At 40.4% G+C, this 27,546-nt stretch overlaps 2 protein-coding genes across 8 annotated transcripts in view; both read left to right on the plus strand.

Moving 5' to 3' along the window:
- Positions 1-10,773: 10,773 nt before the first annotated feature.
- Positions 10,774-16,817, plus strand: LOC311583889 (fatty acid-binding protein, intestinal). The gene is made up of 5 exons (XM_084757836.1): positions 10,774-10,815; positions 13,325-13,437; positions 14,641-14,813; positions 16,203-16,310; positions 16,606-16,817. The coding sequence occupies exons 2-5, from the start codon at positions 13,371-13,373 to the stop codon at positions 16,654-16,656; spliced, it is 399 nt and encodes a 132-aa protein (XP_084613962.1). The 5' UTR covers positions 10,774-10,815; positions 13,325-13,370; the 3' UTR covers positions 16,657-16,817.
- Positions 16,818-20,260: 3,443 nt separating this feature from the next.
- The window catches only part of LOC311583888 (fatty acid-binding protein, intestinal), a 28,625-nt gene continuing 21,339 nt past the window's right edge, over positions 20,261-27,546 (plus strand). For 5 of the 7 annotated variants that reach the window (XM_084757829.1, XM_084757833.1, XM_084757832.1 and 2 more), the window contains exons 1-4: positions 20,261-20,778; positions 20,871-21,174; positions 23,689-23,801; positions 25,008-25,180. In XM_084757829.1, the coding sequence (XP_084613955.1) occupies positions 23,735-23,801; positions 25,008-25,180 (240 nt within the window). In that variant the 5' untranslated portion in view covers positions 20,261-20,778; positions 20,871-21,174; positions 23,689-23,734. The remainder of the gene's footprint in view (positions 20,779-20,870; positions 21,175-23,688; positions 23,802-25,007; positions 25,181-27,546) is intronic. The other 2 variants (XM_084757831.1, XM_084757830.1) reach the window with 2 other exon arrangements.

A 27,546-nucleotide genomic window follows, 5' to 3' on the forward strand; every position in this document is an offset into this window, starting at 1 on the left:
GGCTGGAAGTGGTAGAGGTATCATAGACCCTAGGTTGGAGCTATCCAATCTGTTTTACCCAAACTTTGAAAATCATCAGGATATGGTATTGCTGAGAGTATTGTGGTGACCTAAGTGATAAGAAAGAATGGGTGACAGGGATGTTTCTGTTGTTGAGATGTTCTGTGGTGATGAGCATTTGAAGGTGAGGGCCCAGGAGATGCTGGGAGAGAATTCATCTTCCTGGTAGAAATGGAAATAGGATGGTGCTAAAGCAAGTAGAAGCCTGGTAGCAACGCTTAGCCATCAGGATGAACAGCAAAGGGAAGTGGCAGATGGGAAGCCTAACTGTGGTCACAACAGCTGGATAATAAACAGGATATTCCCAGAGGTAAGACAGGCAAACAACTGTGGCTCCCTGCTCTCTAAGTTAGGTGTAAGAACCACTTTTAGAGATCTTAAGGGTATGGAAATGACGACCTAGATTGCATCCCCATCTAATTTAATCAGGCTGGCCACTACAGAAACGGAAAGGTCCTGAAGGATGGCGGTCCACTAAAACAAAGCATACCCACCCATCCCACCCCCAAAAAGTCAACAAAGAAGTATCAAAAACCATGATCTGTGGAAGAGTATAAATTTATAATTTTTCTTGAGAATTTTGTTAACTAACTCAAAGAAATCATATGCCTTAAACATTATTTTTTTAATTTTGATTTATATTTTTATTTTATGTGTGTTGTAAAAACCTGATGGCTCTTCATCCATAAAAATAAAGACATCAAGACCTTTTAATATTTCAAAACTTAGGCCTTGGATGGACAGACTCTCAACTATCTCCTCTAAGTTAATCTGACCAACTAGCCCCAACCAGATACATGGTGGCTATCCTTTCCAGGCCTATAGTTACGTCCGTCTTCTCTCGTGTTTCCTGGCAAAAAGCCTTTCCTTGTTCTTTTTCCCAGAATTTCTTTCTCTCTCCCAGAAAGTTCCACCTTCCACTTCTCTTTCTGCCCAACTATAGGATGTCAGCAACTCTATTATCCAATCAAGGACAATTTGGGAGGCAAGGTTCACACAATGTGTTCCTGAATTTGCCTGTGGGACAACAACGATCCTGGGTGGCAACCAACCAACACTTGAACGCATAGTACCTCCAGATAAACCCCGACATATGTGCATTGGTGTTTTGCCTTTACTCTGTAAGGGTATCAGATCACTTAGAGCTGCAGCTACAGATAGTTTTGAGCTACCACACAGGTGCTGGGAATTGAACCTGGCTCCTCTGGAAGAGAAGCCATTGCTGTTAATCACCTTAAACTTCTAATGAACATCACATTGGCTAATTGTATTAACAGCATCATGTTAATGGGGCAGACAAACAAGAAGTATGAAGTATGTTGTCAGCTTGTATATAACGCATAAGGTCCAGAGGCAGTAGTAAATTGAGGGGCATGTTCAGACATGGCTTCAAAAGTAAAGAAGAAAATTATTTTTAACTCATACCTCCCATGTTGAAGAAGGAAGCACAACCACCAGTGAGTGAGGCTTAGAGTAGAAAAGAGATACACAGCAGTTGCAGGCTTCAATGCAAGCTGCTGTTTAGCGTTTAGGTCCCAGTAAGTCCTCTGGTATTAAGTATAATAGCAAGATTAAAAGAAATGCTCCAATGTAGGAATCACGATGTAGACATTTAGGTTTCTAAAATGAGGCCACATCATATTTAGAGGGTCTTTATTTAATATCCCCACTTAAAAATCAGCTCTTGATGTGTTTCTAGGGGCTGGCAAAGACAGAGATCCTGACCATGGAACATTAAGGGACCATAAGGTCAGCCAAAGCCATTCTTCATGATCTGAGCTCTATTAGAATAGTAACATTGAACCAGGGGAGGTACCTACCCTGCTAGGGTTATTTGGTAATATCTTTAACAGTTTGGGTTGTCACAACAAAGAGGGGGTACATTTATCATATAGGAGTGCATAGAGGTTAGAGGTGCTGCACAGTGCTGATTTTTACATGAGGAGAAAGAGGACACTCCAAACAACCCTTACAACTTTTAAGATGATGCCAATCCAATTTCTGTGAGCAGAGGCAGCCCACATCATTTAATCTCCTCCTCAACGTTCTACTGCTTAGTGTCATGGCATTGCTGATTAAGACTCAATAGGAATATTGGAAGGAATCCAAACCATAGCACTCACTGTTCACTTCTTCATGACATCCCCTTCTGGAGTGAGTGTGGAAGAGGAGGAGGAGGAGGAGGAAGAGGAGGAAGAGGAAGAGGAAACTCAGAAGAGAAGGAGAAAAGTCTATATAAGTTGAGTCAATACTCAAGTTACTACTGGAATAGAATTCACTGGGACTTCTTGAAGACTACATAAACTACACCTCAAAGTCATACTACATAAAGGCTGAGTAGCTTAGTTATACATATACCAGCTCACACCCATTACTTGTTGAGTGCTCCTGCTAGTGGCCTGAATTCCTTGGCATTTCCAACATTCCCTGTTGACAGGAGCTGAACAAGGTTCCCAGGCCTCAGCCATCCTCATAAGCCAAGCATTGTAGATCCCGAGGAAAAAGTCACATTATAACACAATGAGAACCAAGGGGAGGGGATATGTGAGCTTATTCTTTCTAAATTGAGAGTAGTTAAAGCTATATAGTCATGATATATGCCTTTAATCTCAGCACATGGGAGACAGGTGGATCTCTGTGAGTTTGAGGCCAGTCTTCTTTATTGTTAGTTCTAGGACAGCCAGGGTTACATACATCCTCCATCAAAAAAAAAAAAAAAGAAAAAAGAAAATTGTGTATGTGTATGCATATGTGTATGAAAAAGAAATATATAATTTATAATGCTTACTGTGTTATTCTCAATACCAAATATATTAAAGTAATTTTTATATGTTAAAATTCATTCTATAAATCTGTAAATTTTTTTTTGAATCACCAGTTATCTTCTTGACAATATTTTGTTAGAAATTGACTCCTAGGAGGAGTTCATTCTCATTGTTCTACTCTCTGGCAGAAATAGGACCATGGTCTTCTTGGTATCTGTGCTGTTCTTTGAACAGGTTGGCTTTATTTTGAACAAATATGATCTTTTACAAAGCAACAGGGACTCATCTGAAAAAAAGAAACCCTCTTTAAACAGCATGGTATGAAATTTAATTCTACTCAGTTTGTGTATCTATTTTTATAGTGTATGAATCATGTTTACATTGTAGGATTTTGGTAATCAGGGATCCAGAGGCTAAGGCAACTTCTTGGGCTATAATTAATAAACTTACTATAACATTATATAGAGTAATCGCTAGCTCTGACAATGGTCTGTGATGTTTTGAGGGGATAACTGTGAGACTTTTTAAGGCAATGACTGGACAAGACTTAATTCACTCTGAGCCCTGGAGGCTTCAGTTGGTGGCATAAGGTGTCTAGTTGGGGCCTTGTCTTTCACATTCTATGGAGATTCCATTTAAATTTCTTTCAGATCTGGATGTATTTTGGGCGACTTTTCCATCCTACTTTACCCTGCCTTCCCTCCTTCCTCCCCACTTAATCCTCTTATTCTACTTCTAGTTTCCTGGTTTTTTTTGTTTTGTTTTGTTTTGTTTTTGTTGTTGTTGTTGTTTTGTTTTGTTTTGTTCAAGACAGGGTTTCCCTGTGTAGCCTTGGCTGTCCTAGACTCACTGTCTAGGACAAGGTTGCTTGCACTGTCCTAGACCAGGTTGGCCTTGAACTCACAGAGACCCGCCTGCCTCTGCATCCCTGAGTGCTAGGATTGCTGGTTCTGGTTTCCTCTTTATCTCTTTGTAACACTATACTCTATTTCCTCCCTGGAAGACTCAACCATTCCCCCCACCTCTTTGATCCCTTCCTAGCTTCCTAATCTCTGTAGTTCCTCAGGTTGAAACAAACATATCAAAAGCTTAAAGGCTAACATCAACGTATAAGAGAAACATACAATATTTGTCTTTTTGGGTCTGGGTTACCTCACTTAGGAGCAGTATTTCCATTCGTTTATCTGCAAATTTCATCTTTCTTAACAGTTGAATAGCATTCCGTTGTGTGAAGGTACCATCATATCTTAGGCAGAAACAGCTTTATAAAAGTCTCCTTTGTGTAGTTGTGGGTAAAAAATGAGGACATGATTGCTCCTGAGAGGACTGGACATTGCTGAAAGACCTCCAAGAGCACCAGCTGCCTCCACAGGCACGGCCAATCCCAGTTAGAGTCATGTAGCCACAGATAGGATCCTTTAGCTCCTCTTTAGGTCATCACCATTTTCTGTAGATAGATGGTTGACCCCTGCATGTATGTAGGCTATTTCTGCAGAACAGATGCTTTGTTTTTACATACTATTTGAGTCTGAGGTCTTCCTTTGGTTATTTTCAGACCCTTACACTCCAAGATATGGTTGAGGAGAATTGTAGATGCGTGGGAGAGAATAGCCAGTAGGCTGAACCCAGCCATGAGAGGAGAGAGAGGGGGAAAGCAAGAGAGAGAAGTAGATAAGCCAAGAACTAAAGGCCAAGAGAGCTCCTAAACCAAGAGCACACATAGCATCAAGAGAGCTCTAGGAGTGGAGCCAGCCAGGAGCCAAGAAGAGAGATGGACAGGGCAAGCCGACCCAGAGATGAGCTAGGCCAAGAGCACAAGAGCAAGCCAAGGGGACAAAAGGACCAAGAGAGCTCATGAGAACAAAGATACCCTGTGGCTAAATGGATGAGTTATATAGGGAAGAGAACCTGTGGGGAAGGGAAGCAGAAGGCCTGCCCCTGGGAGGGGAAGGTTTAGTGTAGAGGGTGGGTAAGAAGTTGGGGGTGGGGGTGCGGCCACAGGTACTGAGTGATACTGAGAAAGCTGATCAGAGTCTGCTTTATTATGTTAATAGGCACCTTAGCCAGTTGTGCCAAGTTTCATTGAGACCTAACAGGCGCCATGTTACAGGTTATATAGCCTGAACTAAGCCAGCGTCATTCCAGACTGCGGATGGAGCAGGGTTGTTCAACTGACCAGTTTATAGACCACACACACAGAACAATATGGGCAGAAGTGCCTTAAATACATTTTACAGAATTATTCTTTACCATTCAAAAGTGTTGAAACCTATATCTTAAGGTTTTTCAGCTTTTAAAATGCTCTTGTAGTACTTTTCAAGGCCAGTTCAATAGCAAGACAAAAATCAAAGTTTAGCACTAGAAAATTTCTTTCAAACTTTTTCCAAATTGAAAAAAGAACTCAAAGACCATCAAAGCCATTAACAACTTTACTTCCAAATATCTGAAGAGTAATAAAAATCACCATTAACAAAGAAAACAGAGAATTTATTGCTCTGAGATCCTTAATTTTCTCTAAACAGGCCAGGGCCACCAGTCTGTACCTGAAGGTGGATATTTATTGACACTGACCGCTAACCTGTAGCATAAACTGACTCACAACAACTTCAAAGATCAGCCCTATGGGATAGAAACCTTAGGGCAGAGGAGTTATTGACAATGATCAAAAGAGTAAAGTAACCCATTGCTACTGCACTAGTTGGTGGCATGAACCTGGGAGAGTGGAACCTGGAAATGTGGCTGCCTAAAGTCTCGCTCAATAGCCAACTTCATTCAGAGCATCAGACAATTTATATTCTGAGAGTATTCTGAGGGGTAAGCAAGATCACATGAGCAAAGGGCATGTGAGTTTAGGCTATATCCAGTCATGTGGACAATCCATGCTTGAAACCAACATCTGAATAATAAGAGTAGATGTTGTATAATCTCAGGTAAACCCACTCCTGTTTACTACACCTAGGAAGGGCATGAAAGCACATTCCAAGAACAGCCCATGCTTACAAGGAACAGAGGTCAACAAGACTTTTGTCTTGTTTTCTTGGAGTTTTCTCACAAGCTTTATTTACAGACTTCGAGAGCCAAAGTTCTGTTTTAAGTTTTAATTACTATGCCTAAGAGAATTTATTGCTCTGAGATCCTTAATTTTCTCTAAACAAGCCAGGGCCACCAGTGAACAAGAATGCCTCTAACCACTAAGTCCCTTGCTCAAAGACATCCTTCCTGGAGTGCTGGAGGCTATTGTTTATGGGAGAAAACAAGCCATTAGTTTTCACTCTCTTAATCAAGTTTGTTTGACCCAACTACAATGTATGTGCTTGAACACATGGAGGTGGGAGGTACGGTAGGCAGAAAGTACACCAGGTTCTATGCTTGCCTTAGGATACAGGATTGGACTAGATGAATATGGGTTTGCCTTTATAAGCTTCTGTAAAAGGTAACTGTTAGTCATTTTCTGGGAACCAAGAAATGGCCAGAGCCCATCATCCTGGCCAGTATTTAACGAAAACTTGCCTCAAATTTGGCTCAAAATTGTAGTAGTTGTCTTTTTTCTCACCTGGTAGGATTAACACAAGCCATCACTTTCTTCAGTTTTATGTGCATAGTTTGTATTCAGGGCCCACTGAATAAGTGTTTTCTTTGTAAGTGTAAATAGTTTGGACAAGCTTAATTTAAGTTGAACTCTTTTCTTCCTTCCTTTCTTTCTTTCCCTTTTTTTTTTCTTCTTTTTTTGAAACTAGCTATGGCTGTCTTAGAACTTGCTCTGTAGACCAGGCTGGCCTTGAACTCAGAGGTCTGCTTGCTTCTGCCTCCTGATTAAAGGCATGCACCACTACTGCTCAGCTTAAATTGAACATTTTTAGTGAAAACAAAAATCTCTTAGTGGGAGATAAAGAAGGAAATTAGAGACTTGGGAAATAGCTCAGTATGTAAAGTGCTTGCCTTGCAATTGTGAGGAGCTGAGTTCAAATCCCCAGAAGCCACACAGTCAAACACTGTAGCATGTGTCTGTACCCTCATCATTCCTACGGCAAAATGGACGGTGACGACAGGAGAACATGCGGAAGCTCGTGGCCACTGCACCCGACTTACACAGCTGCAGAACAAGCAGCTCTTAAGCCAGGTGGAAGATGGGACTAACATTCAAGGCTGGCTGTCCTCTGACTTCAAGATGAGTGGAGTGTCCTGGCACCCATGTGTTTACACTGACATGCACAATTATGCACAAACCCATGCACACACAAAACACACACTTGTGTACACACTATACAAGAAAGAGTAATGAAAACATTAATTTGCATTTCAATCGAGCCCCATAAATTATGTTTGTTCAAGGTATAATTAGGGGATGGGTTAGATAGTTGACAGATGGATAAACAGTGAGAGGTCAATTTAAATTATTACGGAAACAGTTTCCATTAAAATTAGACTGTATCCCTAGCAGAAAAGTGATTCGGGAGGCAAATTCTGACTGGAAGGATAAAGACACTGTGAGCAAGTGTCAAAGTCTAATTGACTGCCTGTTTCAAAGGCTGACTTTGCATCTCAAAGGGAATTCTGTGCTCAGATGTTGTATCAGGTCCATATTCTCCAGGCATAAGTAGCAGCCACTGTCACCCAGGACAGCACCCAGTGGTTACCTTTACTCACTCTTATTTGTATCACCTGAATTTTAGCCTTTATTTCCCAGTAAGGTTATAATAATGTTTGACTGACTCTACCTAATGAACTCCTGAAATATTTTTATATTTTCTAAATCATCTCCACTCATTGCTCATTAGCCTGTATTTTCATTATTTAAAAATTAAAGAAAGTAAGGGCTCAGGAGATGGTCAGTCTGTAAATTGTTAGTCATGAAAGCATAGAATCTGGATTCAGATCTCCAGAGCCTATATAAAAAAATCAAGCATGACCATGCATGCCTGTAATCCCTGAAGATCATTGGTCAGCCAGTCTAGCCAAACGAACTTCAATGAGAGTCTGGCTCAAAAAATAAAGGGTGAAAAATAATTGACAGAAGTCATTCATCATCCAGCTATGCAAGTACATAAGCATCAACATGTGCATATATCACATATATACAAACCATGTGTCTGTGCTCATCTGTGCGATCTCGCGTACACACACACACACACACACACACACACACACACATACACACACACACACACACACACACACCACATAAAATAAAGGAACTTCTAAAGATAAGAACATGTTGCTATAGTACTTTTTGCTTGTCTTATTTTGATGTTTTCTTTTGAGATAAGGTCTCACTATGCCCTTGCTGGTCTGGAATTCAGTATGCAGCCCTGACTCACTTTATAAGGAGCCAAAGTCCGTTGGAGAACCCTGCCATCTAGATAGTATCTGAGCCATCTATCTTCAATCAAATTTCTTTGGATGAGCATGCAGATAGGAACTCCTCAATTAAGCTGCAAAAGAGGTGAGAAGTCAAAATCTTATGATGGGGAAACAGGACCGTAAGGCACAGAAGATAGAAGTATATAGTTTGTGATGAGGTAACAAACACATTAGATGATCAAACACAGACAGTCTGTCCCCTCATGGAAATGGATATATTTTTGACCACACAAATGGGTGAAAGAATTAAGAAAGAAATAGCAAGTTGCTTTAAAACTGAGAAGGCATAAAGTTAGAGGAGTGTCCTGCAGGCCATCTGCTGAGGACAAGGGTAAAAGGCTATAAAGTGACTAAAGCTGCAGACCTTGTTATAATGCAGAAGAACACACAGAAGTCCTGCCAACCAGGCAGATGATAAGGGTGGAACTAAAAACTATGAGCGTGTAACAGCACCCGCATTACCAGGAAAAAGCATGGAGGAGTTGTTTTGTCTTGTTTTGATTGACAACTACATACTGATTGGGATGGAGAATGCAGGTAAAACAAGGAGGGACTCTAGCTTGAGGGAAAACTGTTGACTGAAATTCTCTTCAGACTGTTAAAAACAAAGAACAAGCTTGAATCACAAAACATGAGCAAGTCAAACTAAATGAAAGTGGCTTGCCAAGGCAATTCTATTTGTAAAAAAAAAAAGGTGCGCCAGCACCCAAACCTGCCTAGCAAGCACACAGGGCCAAGATGGCTGCCATCTTTTATCCCTGGCCTAGGTGGTGACTCCATTTTATCGGATTGGTGAGAGCTCCACAATCTGCCTCAATTGGCTACAGGGAGGAAGAGGAAGGCTCAGGAAATAAGAGTCCCTACTGGACTAATTACCTTTGATAAAATATATATACCTTTGATAGAGAAAATGGAACTATCTTTGATAGAGAAAATACTAGCCTTTGATAGAGAAAACAGAACTAACTTCAATAGTAAACAAAACAAGATTTTTCTTACAGAACCAAGAGCTGATACTGTGGGACAAGCAAAGGATGGAAGCTGTGGCTATAGTGTTGTGTGCTGGAAAGTATGTGAGAATGATGACACATTACAGGACATAGTGGTGGGTTTAAGTAGGTAAAGCAATGAAGTAAAGATGGAGTTAAGGAAGTGTAAGGCCAGAGAGATGTGGCTTATCCACATGGACTTTGAGGTCACTCAAGATGAGTGCACACCAAGGCTTTCATTAATAGGAGGCAGATAAAATGAGATAGGAGTAGATAGCTGATGACTCTAGATAGTGCTCTGTGATAGCCAAGAGATGGTACAAGATGGTAGATAGCAATGTGGAATAGGGTGGAAGATAATAGAGCAAAATTAAAGTGGAGGCAAAAAAGAGGCTCTACATACATACACACACACACACATACACACACGTTTTATGAAATGTGGTTTATATATATATACACTATATATAGTGTGTATATGAGATATATGTATGTGTATACATGTATATTTGTGACAATTCGATTATTTTGGGTAGTGACGAGCTATGATATTGAAATTTTATCTTTTTTCATATGTGATATAAGACACTTATGGGATGAACATCCTCCTATCTCCATTGCTTAAAGAGAGCCCACTCTCAGGATAGACTCATACCATGGAGGAGTCACACTTCCTCAGCTGTAACGGCACAACTTGGTGGACATGCCTGGAATTCTAAGCCTTGGGAATGGGGGCAAGGAGATCTCAAGTCCAAGGCCTGATTGAGCTCTACAGCAAAACCCTGTTTCAGAAAAAACAGAGGAGGAAAAAGGAAATCCTCCAAAAGCACTCTTTTAGACATCCCCTACATGCTGCCAAACCCGTAGCTTTTGAAAGGAAGCCAACCAGTCATTTCAAACTCTGAAACATAAGTAAGTCTTGATACTCTGTTAACACAGAATGCAGTGATTTTTGCTGGCAAACTTTAGAACATCCTCATTTCCCTTTCCTTGCTAAGGATGCACAGTAATCTTAAGACTTCTCTGTCATTCCAGTCTTTTGCAGTGTATCTGTTAGTCTTTGATTTGTACAAGTGGACAATGTGGGATAAAGAAACAGAACCCATAAATTCTAAGATAATTACAGCATGCCTTACAATCTTCTTCTTCTTCTTCTTCTTTAAAAGATTTATTTATTTATTATGTATACAGTGCACATTAGATGGCATATAGATGGTTGTGAGCCACCATGTGGTTGCTGGGAATTGAATTCAGGACCTCTGGAATAGCACTTAGTGCTCTTAACTGCTGAGCCATCTCTCCAGCCCCTCTTTTTTGTCTTATGATATATACAAAGTAAGAACCTGTAAATGTTCTTTCCCATCATTCAGTGAGGCAAAGGGATTTCTGTGAGCCTGGGACATCTCCTTCTCTTGCTGGCGTCATCTCTGCACATGGAGATAATGGTTTTTGGTTGTTATCATGAATCTACTGTTTGTCTTTCAGACTCCCCCTTGGCAGTTGAGAGCCAGCTCAGTAGAGCAGTCAGTGGCCAGACTGGAACACCCTGGGGTACACAGTGAGGAATGGAGACAGGCTATATAAAAAACTGAAGAACCCATGCTAAAGAATGTTGTTTCCACTTTTCTTTGGAGACACGGGTATGAGTCAACAGGAGTTTTTTGCTAATTTCCACTTCTTCCAGTCCACTCATGGGCGTGAGGGCTGCAGAGCCTAGAGGGAGGGTAGCCAAATTCCATTGTATCCACAGCATCTGCAGCCACATTCCTATGTTTCCTATGTTACAGTCTTGTAGTTCTGTAAGAACAGTCCCCATCACCTCCCTCCAACTCCCTTAATGGACCTTACCCCATCACCCTCCCAAATTCACGTTGTCTTCTGGTGTTGTTGTGATTATAATACTTGTTGCCCCTATATCCATGGATGTAGGTCTACCTATTGGAGCATAGGTAACCTACTAGCCAAGTCCCCAGAGGACACAGCCTCTCCCTCCCTCAGAAACCTTGTCTGAGAAGCTGTTTCCTAGGCTTTAGCGCTTAGGACTATCCAACAATTTGACATTGCAGCATGACTATGTGATGTCTCTTATAAAGTTCATGATGGAGAACTGAGCAATTAACTTTTCACAAAGACTGCAAGAACAATCCCATAATGCCTTAAGAGAGTTTGCAGTTTTAAAGTGGGAGGTGTTCATATCTATACTCATTGGCCTCAGGTTAGACATACCGTCTAGAAAAATCCACAAACTTTCAAATTTCCTTCCAAATTAAAAGTATGCTAGTTGTTTTGTTTTGATGATTTGGAAATGATAAGGCTTCATTATCTTTGAGGACACAACGATGACAGTTGACTTTATTAAATTCAAGATTGTAATCTAATTTATCAAAGTACTGTTCAGGTTTGTAGGAAGGAAATCTTAGCAGGACTTGAGCTTCTCTGATGGTGCTGAGTTAATGAGACGTTCTCTGAGCACACTCATTCATAATAAGTCTCTTTTCAGTGACTGACATAATAAGACTAGGTAACAATCAAGACTTGGTACTTCATGCTACAAGTTTTTCCCTCTTTGAGTACAGGTCTCCATAAGCAGGACACAGAGATGTGGACCCTCGCTACTCTCTCTTGTGCCCCTTCCCCACAGATATGGATCCTGGCTCTTCTCTCTTGTTGCCTCCACACGCAGATGTGGATCCTGCCTGTTCTCTCTTGTCTACTCCACCTCTGACAGGCGTGGATCCTAGCTGCTCTATTTTGTCCACCCCCTGAGAACAGATGTGGATCCTGGCTGTTCTCTCTTGCCTCCTCCTGCCCCTCTAGGCTACAGTTTCTGACTAATAACAGAAAGTGGGAAAATATGTAATAGCACACATAACATTTGACCTTTGTTCTCTCTTCACATGACAGATGTTAAACACTGGTCCTGAAAGTTTTGTGTGACATAGCCACATTTCTACCTCTTGAGACCTTGCTTAGTGTCATATTACTCTTCATTAAAAAAAAGTTATGATTTTCAGGATGTCAGACAGTGTGTCAGGGACCAGGGATATTTATCCAGGCATGTGCTCACCCTAAATACATTGCAAAAGTACACATTAGAAAACAATTTCAACAAACAGAAACCTGCATGTGTTATTGGCGGTTGGCATGGGAGGAGTGAGGGAAGGAAACTGGATTGAAATGTCACCCTAAATTCCTTAAACTGCATAACTTACCTTAGACCAAAATAAAATATTTAAGAATAATAAGCCAATATACTAACACTGAAAACACACTGAAACTGAAAGGATTCAAACATAATGAGTGCCTATTATGTAATCCTATTTGGATGAAATGTCTACAGAGGTAAAAAGTGACTGAGAACTTAATGGTCTAAACACGGGGCAATAAAAACTCACTGTTCAACATGTGTGCAGTTTCATTTAGGGAATAATGATTCTGTTCCAGAATATGATAAGAATGATGTCTGGGCTAACAGTTAATATACTGAATTTTAGGTTAATTTCATCTCAATAAAATAATTTCAGGAACAGAGAAAAGTAAATTTTTAGTTCCAATAATCACTCAAACATTAACTTTTCTGTGAGGGCATTTTTGCATAGTTTTGTAAGGCAACTGCTACTATGACAGGCTTGTGGTACTAGGTCTCATATCCTAGTTATTTGATGTTTTGTGTTACAAATTATATTAGCTGCAACACAGTGTGCACTTTGAACTTGTAAATAGAAAACTATCTTGAGGGGTTTTGTTTTCTTTTTTCAGTTAGTAGTTTGTTTGTTTAGGTTTTTGTTTGTTTTGCTTTTGTTCTTTTGCCTAACTAGTTTTCGTTGTTTGTTTTCTTGGCTGGAGTGGAACTCCCAATATAGACCAGGCTAGAATTCATACACATCTTCCTGTCTCTGCCTCCCGAGTGCTGGGATTAAAGGTTGGAGCCATCACTCCAGGCCCTAGTTCTTGAAGTAAAAATGCCCACCTGTTGTAGTGGAAGGCAGGGTAGGTCAGAATCTCAGATGTAGATTCAAAGACGCATGAAAAGAGAAACTAAAGGGGCCTGGCATGTGAAGCAGTTCGGTTATCTCTTGAACTTTGAACTTCCACATCACAGTATGAATTGGTTTGAAGATAAGAAATAGAATAAATCCTCTCTCACAGACAGGACTGAATCTCTGCTTTCCTAGAGGCACACACAGCTGAGAACATGGCATTTGACGGCACTTGGAAAATAGACCGGAATGAAAACTATGACAAGTTCATGGAGAAAATGGGTAAGGCCTGTCTCCCTTTGCATTTGCTTCCTCCTGGTATGCTAAGGCTCCAGGTGCAGTTGCTCAGGGCCAGGAAACCCATATTTGCACTTCCTGCTTTAGGAAGATACCTAGTCTCCCTGGGGCAAGTGCTGCTCTTTGAAACATGCCAAAGAGCAAGTGACCTGTGCTTTCCTCCCTTGCCTGGTAACTGCACCTGAGTGATTGAAAACTGACACGTTTCTGTTTATGTAAAAAGAGAACATTGTAGTAAGTTATGATAATTTCCAGAGGTTAAAACAAAACAAAACAATAAAACTGGCCTATAGGGGATAAAAAAACATGAAAAGAATTTTATCAAAACTTAGCTTGAATAGGTTATATGTACTTTTTCTCTGATTTATCTAACTTTAGGAATAACCACAAATACTGTGTACTCTTTGTGGAGGTGTCATTTAACGTTATTATCAATGTCTACTACTATTCCGGAAGCCTATTGGGCAAAAATATGTCATTTCTCAAAAATAATACCTACATAAATTATACTATATAATTTACAAATTCCTATATACTGTATACTGTAGGGACCGCAAATCTGAGTTTATGAAATTTGTACACTCATATTATAATGAATTTAATCATTAAATTTTGATTTTTTTCTGGCTTAAGCCAATCAGAAATGCCAGAAAAAGTAAATATAATTATGGAGACAGCAAACCATGGTGGTATATGCCTATGATCTTAACACAGGGTGGTAAGTGAAATGGTAGGGTTGTGAGGCACAGACTAGCCTGGGCTATGCAACGACTTTGGACCTGCCTGTGTTATGCACCAAGACAAAATGAATAAATGCAAATTTGAAAGCAAAGAAGTGTGGGAAATGAATAAATATCTAGAACTGAGTTGGTGTTTCTTTACTATATGACTATATCTTTTAATGGTTCTTTTGACATTGCAGAAATTTGACTGAACATTGAGGTAAAAACATTTGTTAATCTTGTTAAAATTACCCAGGCCTCTGGGGCTACACTTTGTGGCTTCATTTACATTTTCTTATTTTGAAAAAGCAGTTTGAACCAGTTTTCTGAATCTTCCAGAGCAGCTCCCTTTTTCTCTAGAAGCATCTCAGGGTTGTTGTGCATACAAGCAAACTAAAGCTGAGCTTGGAAGGAGAAACTTTTCTGTGTCATTGTGACGTTCCCTCCCATCTCTCTCCCTTTGCAGGCATCAATGTGATGAAAAGGAAGCTGGCAGCGCATGATGGTTTGAAACTGACCATTACGCAGGATGGAAATAAATTCAAAGTCAATGAATCAAGCAACTTTCGAAAGATTGACATTGTGTTTGAACTAGATGTCACCTTTTCCTATAGTCTAGCAGATGGAACCGAACTCAGTGTAAGACATTTTTTAAAATAAGCAATGCATTCTTTAGTTTTTTTTTAAAAAAGCAATACAAAGTGGTTTATGTCATGGAGTGGTGCAACTAGTGCAAACCTTCTTCACTTATTATAGAGGCTGGCCAACAAAGTCTGTTCATATCTTATATTACACACATTGGCAAAATGTTTTCATATAATATTTTATTATGAAATGTACCTGTAAATGAGCTATACTGAACAGTAAGACTTAGAATAATCCTCTTAGATTGACTGGGTATAGGGATGACCACAAGGAAATGTAAAGTTCTGTATCTTCAGCTCTACATGCTGAGAGACCACAAGCTTTTAGAGTTTATGACAGTCAAACGTAATAACTGCTTTATAAGTTTACTTGAAGAATAAAGTTGGGAAACATAACTGACTAAGGAGACCGCAGCAAGCACAAAACCCTGGGTTGTGTTTCTAGCACTGTATGAAAACTGGGTCATGGTCACACAGGCCTGTAGTCCCAGGACTAGGGAGCTGGAATAGGAGGATCATAAAGTCAAGCTTATCTTCAGATACAGACTAATTTTGAGGCCATCTTGGGATACATGAGCTCTCATCTAAAAAAAAAATGCTGATTAAGAACATTAATGATTGGGCGAGTAGATAAAGGTGAAAGTCAAATTCATCTTAGGATGTAAAGGATGTCTCTTTCAATGTATAAGTTTTTTTTTTTTTAATAGAGAATCACTTTTAAACTGATTAAAAAAGTTTTTTAGCCTGGGAGTTTTTCTAGTCAAATATATTTGTAGTGGTGTGTGCTTGTGTGCACATGGCCACCTGCACAGGGAGAAGCCAGAAGAGGTCATCTGGTGCCCTGCTCCACATCTTATTCCGTGAGACAGAGCATATCACTGAACCTGCAGTAGGCTGGTGGCCATAAAGCCCCACTGCTCCTCCTCTCTCTGTTCCCTGCAGCACTGTTGTCAGGCATATGTGACCACGCCTGGCCTTTTATGTGGCTTCTAGCGGTTTGTGTTCAGGTCCTCATGCTAGTGTAGCAAGCTCTGTCACCAGCTGAGCCATCTCTTCAGCCCTGCACCAACAGCATACCTGTTGAGTATTTTACCCCTAATGATAACCACTACTCATCTGCATTACAATTCAGCACATAGCGGTTATCCATGGAGTGGTGCTAACAGAGGCCAGCACAGCACTGAGTCCCATAGCTCAAGCCCAACTCTCTCTGACTTTTGAGGAATTGCTCTGTCAGTTCAGTTCCACAGATGTAAATGGAGGTAACGGATTGCTTCATACTGTCGATAGGGTCACTGTGAGTGATCTGTAGGTCAGTAAATCTCGAAATCATGTGAGATACATGTAAGACTGTAACAAACGCTGCCTTATTATTGTGACACAGGGCACCTGGAGCATGGAGGGAAATAAACTTATTGGAAAATTTACTCGTGTAGACAACGGAAAGGAGCTGCTTGCTGTCCGAGAGGTTTCTGGGAGTGAACTAATTCAAGTAAGTTGTAAGAATGATTAATAACTGCATTCTAGAGATTAAATATGATTATGAATAAGAATTGTGTTCTTGATATACATATTTGTACATATATATGACAATTTACAAATATGCATACATCAATTCCCATTTTAACAAAACCCATACATGCCTACAACTCCAAATGTAATTTTACAGTTCTATCCTATACCTTCATAAAATACTGCTATCAGGTATAAGAAAATGCCCTAGCATTTTTTTATTTTATGCAATTTCATCTTATTGACACTTTTTTATATTTGTTAACATCTTTCAGACCTACACATATGAAGGAGTTGAAGCAAAGCGGTTCTTTAAGAAGGAATAAGCAAACTTCTTGGAGCCCAGAGCAACACCGAAGAGCTAAACTAATGTCAGATTTCCTTCTCTGTCTGCTAGTGCCAGACTCATCCATCATTTTATGAGCCCTGGTTAAGCTTCAGTCTTGTCAAAGCCAAAAAAGTAAAAGCTAATCAGGACTTCATTTGTTTTATGTTTCTTAACTGGTATTTTAAAAGAAAATAAATAATATTCTTCTCATAATGCAGTTGTTGTTGGTTTGTGTGTGTGTGTGTGTGTGTGTGTGTGTGTGTGTGAGAGAGAGAGAGAGAGAGAGAGAGAGAGAGAGAGAGAGAGACAGAGAGACAGAGAGAGAGAGAGAGAGAGAGAGAGAGAGAGAGACAGAGACAGAGACAGAGACAGAGACAGAGACAGAGACAGAGACAGAGAGAAAGACAGAGACAGAGACAGACAGAGAGAGAGAGAGACAGAGACAGAGACAGACAGAGAGAGATTCTGACTGTCCTGGAACTTCTATAGACCAGGCTGGCCTCAAACTCACAGAGATCTGCTGGCCAGTGTCTCCTGTGTACAAGGAGTAAAGGCATGAGCCACCACCTTCCAGAGTATTTTCTTAAAAAAAAAAAAAAAAGCTATGTGGCATATACATTGGTGGCATTTTTTAAGTGCATGCATGCTTGTCTGTGTGTGTGTGTAGTGAGCTGTAATTTTTCTGAATATTTCTGAATAGATGCATCCACATAAAACATCATATATAGATGGTCTTCCATGTATATTATAGAATCATGTTTCCTTTTCTTGTACAGAAAATGAACCAAAATGTAGATTGAAAATTTCCTTTGAGTAGATGGAAAATCTTAAAATTGTCTCACTGTGGGCCTGTGTGTGAGTGAGCCTCAACATGGCAGATGTGACCTCTCTGTTCTGGTCCAGCCTTAGGCAAAACTAGTGTGAACTTGAGAAAGCCACTTCATCTCTTTGGAATGTAGTTCACGCAACTTTAAAATGAAGTACTTAGAGTGAAAATCTAAACTCCTTTCATGAAATAGTACATATTATATCATGCCACAGAGTATATATTATGGTGTCTGAGTAACAGTAACTCTCCCTTTCTTTTTTCTGCCTCCCGAGTGCTGGGATTACAGGAGTGTGCCACCATGCCCAGCAACTCTCCCTTTCTTAGGCAGTCATTTGGGACTGAGCCATGGGGAAAAGAGTGTTGGGATGATAGAGAGCAGGAAGTGGGGAGAGAGAAACACCACTTGCGTTGTTAAATAGGGCTGATTTCATGGCCTCGCAACCTGTTTTGGCCAGAAGGCACTATATTTGTTTCAATGCCTTGTTGTTACTTTTTAAGATTCTCAATAATGACCAACCTTTGTGTTTTCCTCTTCTTCCTTTATTTAGTGTGTGTATATGTGTGTACATGTTTATGTGTGTAATGTGTGTACATGTTTAGTGGAACTGTGTATGTATGGAGGCCAGAAGCTAATACTGGGAATCTTTCTCTATTGTTCCTCATCATATTTTGAGGGACAGGTTCTCTAACTAACCTGAAGCTCAACAGACTGGTGAGTCAGAAAACACTGGGGATCTTCCTGTACTTACTGCCCTCTCAGCTTTAGAGTTACAGGGGTGCCCCACCATGTCCAAGTTTTATGTGGGTGCTTGGAACCACAAGTTGGGTCCCCATGCTTTTCAGCAGGCACTCTACTCAGTGAGCCATTTCCTCTGCTCCTTGGAGGATGCTGCACCAGTCCCATCCCTACCAGCTGACGGCTCATGAGCACAGCAAGTATTTTCAAAAGAATAACCAGACAAGGCCAACAAGACATCCGTGGGCACCTGAAGAGCTCAATGTGTAGGTGAGGTCGTTGCATGGTGCAGAATGGAAGCTGGAGGAGGCTCTGTGAGGACAGGGAGGCAGGATGGCTGCTTCCATTGTGAGAATGGTCTTTACATTATTTGGTACTTCTTGGTTACAGTGTAGGAGTGCCATCTACTGGGCAAGGACATGGACTCTTTCCATTGCTGTTTCTGTGTCTGCTGCAAAGGCAACTTTTATGCCATGTTCTAAAGCTTAAAATGGCATTGGATATTTACGTGGCTCCAAATTCTATACAAGCAACACTCAAAATAAAGGCTAGCTTCTCTTTCTGCATAAAGATGACACATCTCTTGAACAAATTATTTCGGCAGAAAGAAAGAGTGAGCACAGTTCCACACTCCAGTCCAGGTTAGGTGTCTGCCCTTTGTGTTCTGAAGCATAGCCTTTCCCTTCTTTTTTATTTTTTCCTGTTTATTGTTTTAATTTTTAAAATCAATATATTTTTATGTTTTTGTCCTCTCCCAATTCCTCCAGATCCTCTTCACTTTCCGACCCACCGAAATGAAAAAGCCCCCCCCCAAAAAAACCAAAAACCCTCTCGTCCCCTCAAAACCACAAAACCAAAAATCAAAACAAGCAAAAGATCAATACAAATATTTTTTTATGTGAAAACAAAACAATAAATAAATAAATACACACACACACACACACACACACACACACACACACACACACACAGTTTATTTTGTGTTGGCCATCTACTCCTAGGCATGAGGCCTGCCTTGGAGTGTGGTTGGTACACTCAGTGATTTTCCCTTTGCCAGTGAGTATAAATTGTCCTTTTGGTTATGGGCGGGACCCATGTCTATTCTTCCTCTCAGGGCAGGGGCCCCTCTTACTTAAACTTATGGAAGTCTTCTACATGCTGCCGTCACCTGTAAGTCCATATTTGCATTGGCCTATTGTGTCTAAATTGCTTTTACTTCTCTGGTTTTTGTTTTTCTCCCAAGTGTGACCTGAAAATTATTTTTTTCTTTTATTAGTTCTTTGAAATTTTTGCGCAATTACTTTTGGCCATATTCAACACATACCCAGAGCCAACCCTTCTTCCCTACCTACCCAACTTTGTGTTCTCTTCCAAATGAAAACAAACTGAGTAGTGATGGTGCACACCTTTAACCCCAGGGAAATAGAGGCAGGTGTATCTCTGAGTTCAAGGTTTACAGAGTGAGTTTCAGGATGGCCAGCATTAAACAGAGAAACCCTATCTCAAAAAACCAAAAACAAGAACACACAGAGTCCAGTTGGTGCTGTCCATATATTCTTGGATGTGAGGCCTTCCACTAGAGTGTGCTTGACTGACAAGCAGTGCTAATGTTCTTGAAGAAAACTGACTCACCAGCTATCAGTTACCAAACAGCTCCTCAGCTAGGGATGAGACGTCGTGTCCACCTCCCTCTTCATGGTGGGAATTCTTCTGAGCTTTCCCATAAGACAAAATACATGTTTACAAAAGAAAACTGCAGAGACTTGTTTGCTTCATAGAATTTGCTCTATTGCATACCTCTACAATTCGCACCCTGCATAGACAGTATCAGTTGAGATATCCATATTTTATACAGCTGAGAACCTCATGCAGTGTAGCTTTAGGGTAATTTCAAAGTGGCAGGAGTCCATGACTCGAAACCCTGAGCTCCTAGTCTCATAACCTTCTAAGCGATGTTAGACAGAGCAGCCAGAGAACTCACTTCCTTACTTTTAGATTCTTTTTCCAATGTCATCTACTTGGTAGCATTTCACCTCTCTACCCTTGTCTCAAAACAAACAGCTCTACTGCCCACATGGCATGGAGTCACAGATAAATACATCTCTCAACCCTTATTAGAAAAGTTTGCAGTCGATAGTGATTAACAAAGTGGCCAAGGTCGAGCTAATAGGGGCCTGCTGACTGCTCAGCCCCAAGGGAGACACCTATGCTGCATCCACTCTTTCCAACACGCGTGAATTAGTGCTGAAGAGGGGGTAAATGAAGGGCTACAAGGGAACAGTGCTCTCCAGACACAACTGTGCAGTTGCATTATGATGTCATCATGGTTGTGACAATATGCACAAGCCCTGTGCATGTCTATGGAAGCAGTTTCTTGACTGATGGTTGATATGGGGAGGCCCAGCACACTGTAGGCAACTCCACCCTGGACAGCGATCCTCGGTATGACAAGAAAGCAATGTGAAGAAACCAAGCCATTAGGCAGCTTCCCCTTCAGTTCTTGCCTGTAGGTTCCTGTCTGGGTTTCCCTGAATGGACTACGTGACTCACGATATGTAAGCCAAATAAACCCTTCCCTCCCAAGCTGCTTTTGGTGATGGTCTTTATCACAGCCACAGAAACCTAACTAGGACTCTCTGTCTTCTAGGGAGGACCCTTCATTCGTTCCCAAGTAAGAGTCACCATATGACAAGGAAACTGTAGGACAACTCCCTAGGAAATCACATAGAAAAGGTGGAGCAATTTCACAGCTCGGCTCATTGTTAAACCAGGAACCTACTCTCATGTCTGTAAATTCATTTAGAGACATCGTTAGTGTCACTGGCTGTCTCTTATTTTTCTTTTAAAACCAAGAAACATCTTTCCAACCTTGAAAACAGAGATGTAGTGCTGCAACTTAAGTGAGGCCACCTTTGTCTCTGACCGCTCATCCACACTGGGTGTAAGACAGAGTAAGTGTGCTGGTTGTTTTTCTTTTGAATTCTAAGGATACTCTATATCTGTGCGCTGTTAAAGGCAGTGAGGACAAGATCTCACTTTGTGACTTGCACTGGCCTAGAATTCACTACCCAGGTTTGCCTCAAGCCCACAGCAATCCTCCTGCATTAGCCCCGCATTATAGGCATGAGTCATCAAACTTGGTTTATTTCTAATATGAAATAAAATAATGTTTTGTTCTTTTTTTCACATGAAATTCCCCCAGAAACCCAGTGTTCTATGCACTCACAACTCCGTTCTGTGAACTTAGGTCTAGGTTTACAACTCCTTCTTAATCCAGTCCAACAGTATTTAAACTCTTCAGGCCTGCTGGCTCTTTCAGACAGTAAAAGAGAGGTGGTTCCTGAAAGAGCCACAGATGTTCCTTGCAGCCACACCTGAGCCTCTTCGGATGGACCCTAAACCATGTAGATGACCTCCCCAAGGCCCAGCCATGTGTCCTCAGCCTCCTGCTCTCACGTGTATAGCCATGTCTAGAGCGCTAAGCTGGAGCACTGGACTAGAAAGGCTTGCGGTCCTTCACCTCACAAGACCCCAAGCTTTTCCACTCTCGCTAATTGTTTCAGCACCCCCAAAGTTCCCTTTTTAAGATGTCAAAGAATCCCACTAAGACATAAAGACCAGAGTGCATGGGCTCCTTAGAGTCCTGGCCAGTAAAGCCAAAAATAACAGGGAAGGGCGTTGAAAGCTGTGCAAGTCTCACAGGCTGAGCTCAAGTTCTGGAACCCATGGAGGGAGGAGAGAACCACCTGATAGAAGTTGTCCAATGATCTCTACATGTGTGCCTTGGCATATCAGCATATGGTACGCATGGGAACAGAAGCGCATGCATACACACACATAAACACACACACACACACACACACACACACACACACACACACACTAAGACTAGTTAACAATCAAGACTTGGTACATCATGCTACAAGTTTTTCCTCTTTGAGTATAGGCCTCCATAAGCAGGACACAGAGAGATGCGGACCCAAGCTATTCTGTCTTGTGCCCCTTCCCCACAGACGTGGATCGATCATGGCTCTTCTCTCTCTTGTCACCTCCACCCACAGACGTGGGTCCTGGCTGTTCTCTCTTGTCTAGCCCGCCCCTCTAGGTTATACTTTCTGACTAATAACAGAAAGTGAGAAAAATATGTGATAGCACAGAAAACATTCGACCTTTGTTCTCTCTTCACATGGCAGGTGTTAAACAATGGCCCTGAAAGTTTTTGTGTGATACTGCCACATTTCTACCTCTTGAGACCTTGCTTAGTGTCATATTACTCTTCAAGATAAAAAAAAAAAAGTTATCATTTTCTGGATGTCAGTATGGCAGGAACCAGGGATATTTATTCAGGCCTGTGCTAAGCCTAAGTACAATGCAGAAGGACACATTAGAAAATAAGTTCGAGTAACAAACAAAATCCTGCGTGTGCTATTGGAGGGTGGCATGGGAGGAGGGAGGGAGGAAAACTGCATTTGATGATGCATGTATCGAAATGTCATCCTGAATTCCTTAATTTGCATAACTTACCTTAGACAAGAATAAAATGTTTAAGAAGAATAAAGAGCCAATATATAAGCATTGAAAACACATTGAAACTGAAAAGATTCAAACATAATGAGTGCCTATTATGTAATTCTATTTGGATGAAATGTCTACAGAGGTAGAAAGTGACTGAGAACTTAATGGTCTAAACACAGGGCAATAAAAACTCACTGCTCAACATGTGTGCAGTTTCATTTAGGGATAATGATTCTGTTCCAGAATATGATAAGAGTGATGTTTGGGCAAATATTTAATATACTGAATTTTAGGTTAATTTCATCTCAATAAAATAATTTCAGGAACAGAGAAAAGTAAATTTTTAGTTCCAATAATCACTCAAACATTAACTTTTCTGTGAGGGCATTTTTGCATAGTTTTGTAAGGCAACTGCTACTATGACAGGCTTGTGGTACTAGGTCTCATATCCTAGTTATTTGATGTTTTGTGTTACAAATTATATTAGCTGCAACATAGTGTGCACTTTGAACTTGTAAATAGAAAACTATCTTGAGGGGTTTTGCTTTTCTTTTTTCAGTTAGTAGTTTGTTTGTTTAGGTTTTTTGTTTGTTTTGCTTTTGTTCTTTTGCGTAACTAATTTTTGTTGTTTGTTTTTTTGGCTGGAGTGGCACTCCCAATATAGACCAGGCTAGAATTCATACACATCTTCCTGTCTCTGCCTCCCAAGTGCTGGGATTAAAGGTTGGAGCCATCACTCCAGGCCCTAGTTCTTGAAGTAAAAATGCCCACCTGTTGTAGTGGAAGGCAGGGTAGGTCAGAATCTCAGATGTAGATTCAAAGACGCATGGAAAGAGAAACTAAAGGGGCCTGGCATGTGAAGCAGTTCGGTTATCTCTTGAACTTTGAACTTCCACATCACAGTATGAATTGGTTTGAAGATAAGAAATAGAATAAATCCTCTCTCACAGACAGGACTGAATCTCTGCTTTCCTAGAGGCACACACAGCTGAGAGCATGGCATTTGACGGCACTTGGAAAATAGACCGGAGTGAAAACTATGACAAGTTCATGGAGAAAATGGGTAAGGCCTGTCTCCCTTCGCATTTGTTTCCTCCTGGTGTGCTAAGGCTCCAGGTGCAGTTGCTCAGGGCCAGGAAACCCATATCTGCACTTCCTGCTTTAGGAAGATACCTAGTCTCCCTGGGGCAAGTGCTGCTCTCTGAAACATGCCAAAGAGCAAGTGACCTGTGCTTTCCTCCCTTGCCTGGTAACTGCACCTGAGTGATTGAAAACTGACATGTTTCTGTTAATGTAAAAAGAGAACATTGTAGTAAGTTATGATAATTTCCAGAGGTTAAAACAAAACAAAACAATAAAACTGGCCTATAGGGGATAAAAAAACATGAAAAGAATTTTATCAAAACTTAGCTTGAATAGATTATATGTACTTTTTCTCTGATTTATCTAACTTTAGGAATAACCACAAATACTGTGTACTCTTTGTGGAGGTGTCATTTAACGTTATTATCAATGTCTACTACTATTCCGGAAGCCTATTGGGCAAAAATATGTCATTTCTCAAAAATAATACCTACAAAAATATACTATATAATTTATAAATTCCTATATGCTGTAGGGACCCCAAATCTGAGTTTATGAAATTTGTACACTCATATTATAATGAATTTAATCATAAAATTTTGATTTTTTTTCTGGCTTAAGCCAATCAGAAATGCCAGAAAAAGTAAATATAATTATGGAGACAGCAAACCATGGTGGTATATGCCTATGATCTTAACACAGGGTGGTAAGTGAAATGGTAGGGTTGTGAGGTACAGACTAGCCTGGGCTATGCAACGACTTTGGACCTGCCTGTGTTATGCACCAAGACAAAATGAATAAATGCAAATTTGAAAGCAAAGTAGTGTGGGAAATGAATAAATATCTAGAACTGAGCTGGTGTTTCTTTACTATATGACTATATCTTTTAATAGTTCTTTTGACATTGGTGAAATTTGACTGAACATTGAAGTAAAAACATTTGTTAATCTTGTTAAAATTACCCAGGCCTCTGGGGCTATACTTTGTGGCTTCATTTACATTTTCTTATTTCGGAAAAGCAGTTTGAACCAGTTTTCTGGGTCTTCTAGAGCGGCTCCCTTTTTCTCTAGAAGCATCTCAGGGTTGTTGCGCATACAAACTAAGATGAGCAAACCAACGCAGCGCTTGGAAGGAGAACCCTTTCTGTGTCATTGTGATGCTCCCTCCATTCTCTCTCCCTTTGCAGGCATCAATGTGATCAAAAGGAAGCTTGGAGCACATGACAATTTGAAACTGATCATTACACAGGAAGGAAATAAATTCACAGTTAAAGAATCAAGCAACTTTCGAAAGATTGATGTCCTGTTTGAACTAGATGTCACCTTTTCCTATACTCTAGCAGATGGAACTGAAGTCAGTGTAAGATATTTTTTATAAGCAATGTATTCTTCATTTTTTATACATACACTTTTATTTTATTACACACGAGTAAAACAAATTACATACAGCAGGAAGAGCCACAAGACAATCATGAGTAATATAAATGTTATATTCATAGTGATTTTTCAATATCTATCAAGTCTCATCTCTACTAACTTAAATCATTTATCTTGATCTAAAAGGATCCTATCCCCTCACCAACTAAACTTGACTGTAAAAGTAAACTAGCTGATCTTCAACCCTCATCAGAGATTTGAGAAGGAATAAAACTTAAATGCCTGAGTGAACCCATAGTGCAGGTTAGCAGCTTCCAAAATGGAAAAATGACTGAGACAGTTTACTGCCTGAGCAGCCACGAACACTATAACATTGGAGCTCTATCTTTGGCCTTCTATCCCAATATCTCTGCCAGACTTATTTGTGATGCAGGAACTAATGACTTGCTTACCCTGTCTTGGCAGAGTTCAGCTGTTGACTCTACCTGCATCTAAGCTTGCCCATTTTAGGCAGAATTCTGTCAGTGGCAGAAATGAGGACATTTTGCTTAGTGGCTGGTTTGGCTCATTTGAATCCAACTCCATAAGGAGGTTCTTTAATGATCATTATCTTCTTTGAGGTCAGCTGGGTGATGCCAGCAGTTAACTTGTCTTGTCAAAGAGTCTTTAGAATAATAGAAAAATCTTTAAATGCCATATTCTGTTGGTCTCTGAGGCTTTTGAAGACCTTATTTAACCATTTTACCTTATATATCTATAGAATCATATCTATCTGTTAGACTTAGGGTATATATTCTTGTGATAAAATTAGACTAGCATTTGGCATGAGTATGATTTGCATCAATATACAAAAATCTATACCAATGACTTAGCAATAACCTTCTTTGTGAGTAACAAAGAAGGCCTCAAGTTAAGGAGTAGGTTCAATCATCTACCTTTTGTTCTATCCTCCCTCTATATTTCTATATTCCTCTTTCTTTCTTTTCAGTTCCTATCTCTATACACAGGTGAAAGATAAAGGAAAAGAGAGACATCCCTGAGTTTTGCCTAGTTTTCTCTCTGTATAAGACCAATAATAACTTATAACCACCTCCTAATGAAGATAAGCATTTGTAGACCAAGAGAACAAATAGAAACCTACTGGACCACCCTTAGAGGGAATGGGACGCCATTCTCTTAAGGTTTCTTCATGCTAATTTGGGGTGAATAATACCTTAGAAGGGGCCCAAAAATTGGGGGAAATGGTTAAGCAAGCCAGGGATTGTATTTGTGGTCCAATTTCTAAATGTTGAGAGCTTCCAGGCTTATAGGAGTCCTGTATGGGACAAATTGAAATGCTGGACCAAATGGGATCGGAAGATTTCTATAGCGCAATCTGGGAAGCTGTCTAATTTTGATTGGAAATAGCAACAGAGGCATCTGGGGCTGGAGCAAGGAAGAAGCAGCATATCAGTGTCCAGCATGCTGAGAAGAATGAATCCTGTCAGGTCTGATCAAGCATCAGTATCCAGTTCTTTTGTTCTCACAACATAATTTCTCACAAGCATTATACAGATCTAACATTAAAATTGTATGAGGTGTGTGGGATGTACAGAGCAATTAAGGCTGCTTCTCTGCTCACTGTATGAGCAGAAGTAAGATATCTGTAAATTTTCCTTTGTGCCATACTAAGAATAGCCTTTAGTAATAAATCACAGAGAATCTGCGGCCAACATTAAACCCCTCTACACATACATGTTCCTATCTCTGTCAGTCTTATAGCTATTCCCATGTAGTGGGATTAGCAATATAAATTACCTGCTTGTTCTTCTGTTTGAAGTCTTTACATCCCAATGGTAGCCACCTCCCTCGACACCACCTGATCCCATCCTCTCCCTCACCCCATTTCCCTCCCTCCCCTAGTCCTTAGAAAGGGCAGCCCTCATCCCCTATCATCTGACCTCAGCTTACCCAGTGTCTCCTGTACTACATATGACCACTTCCTCTGTGACCTGATAACACCATCCTATAATCTTAGCACTCTGCCCAGTGTCCAGCTTCAAGTCTGGATAACTGTCTCTATCCTCTGCTGGGTGGAGTTTCTTAAAGGACATCTACGTTGGGCTAAAATCCACATATAAGTGAATATATACCACGCATGTCTTTTTGGGTCTGGGTTATCTCACTTAGGATGATCATTTATAGTTCCATCCATTTGTCTGCAAAATTCAAGATTTCTTTGTTTTTAATAGCTGAGTAGTATTCCATTGTGTAAATATACCACAATTTTTTATCCATTCTTCAGTTGAGGGACACCTCAGTTGTTTCCAGGTTCTGGCTATTACGAATAAGGCTGCTATGAACATAGTT

This window comes from Acomys minous, assembly GCF_964271855.1.
Source record: "Acomys minous genome assembly, chromosome: 14".
In the NCBI taxonomy this organism is placed as follows: Eukaryota; Metazoa; Chordata; class Mammalia; order Rodentia; family Muridae; genus Acomys; species Acomys minous.

Coding starts and splice junctions, on each gene's coding strand:
- LOC311583889 (XM_084757836.1), top strand. CDS start 13,371: ATGGCATTTGACGGCACTTGGAAAATAGACCGGAATGAAAACTATGAC. Junction 14,814..16,202: donor CAGATGGAACCGAACTCAGT/GTAAGACATTTT, acceptor ATTGTGACACAG/GGCACCTGGAGCATGGAGGG. Junction 16,311..16,605: donor CTGGGAGTGAACTAATTCAA/GTAAGTTGTAAG, acceptor AACATCTTTCAG/ACCTACACATATGAAGGAGT.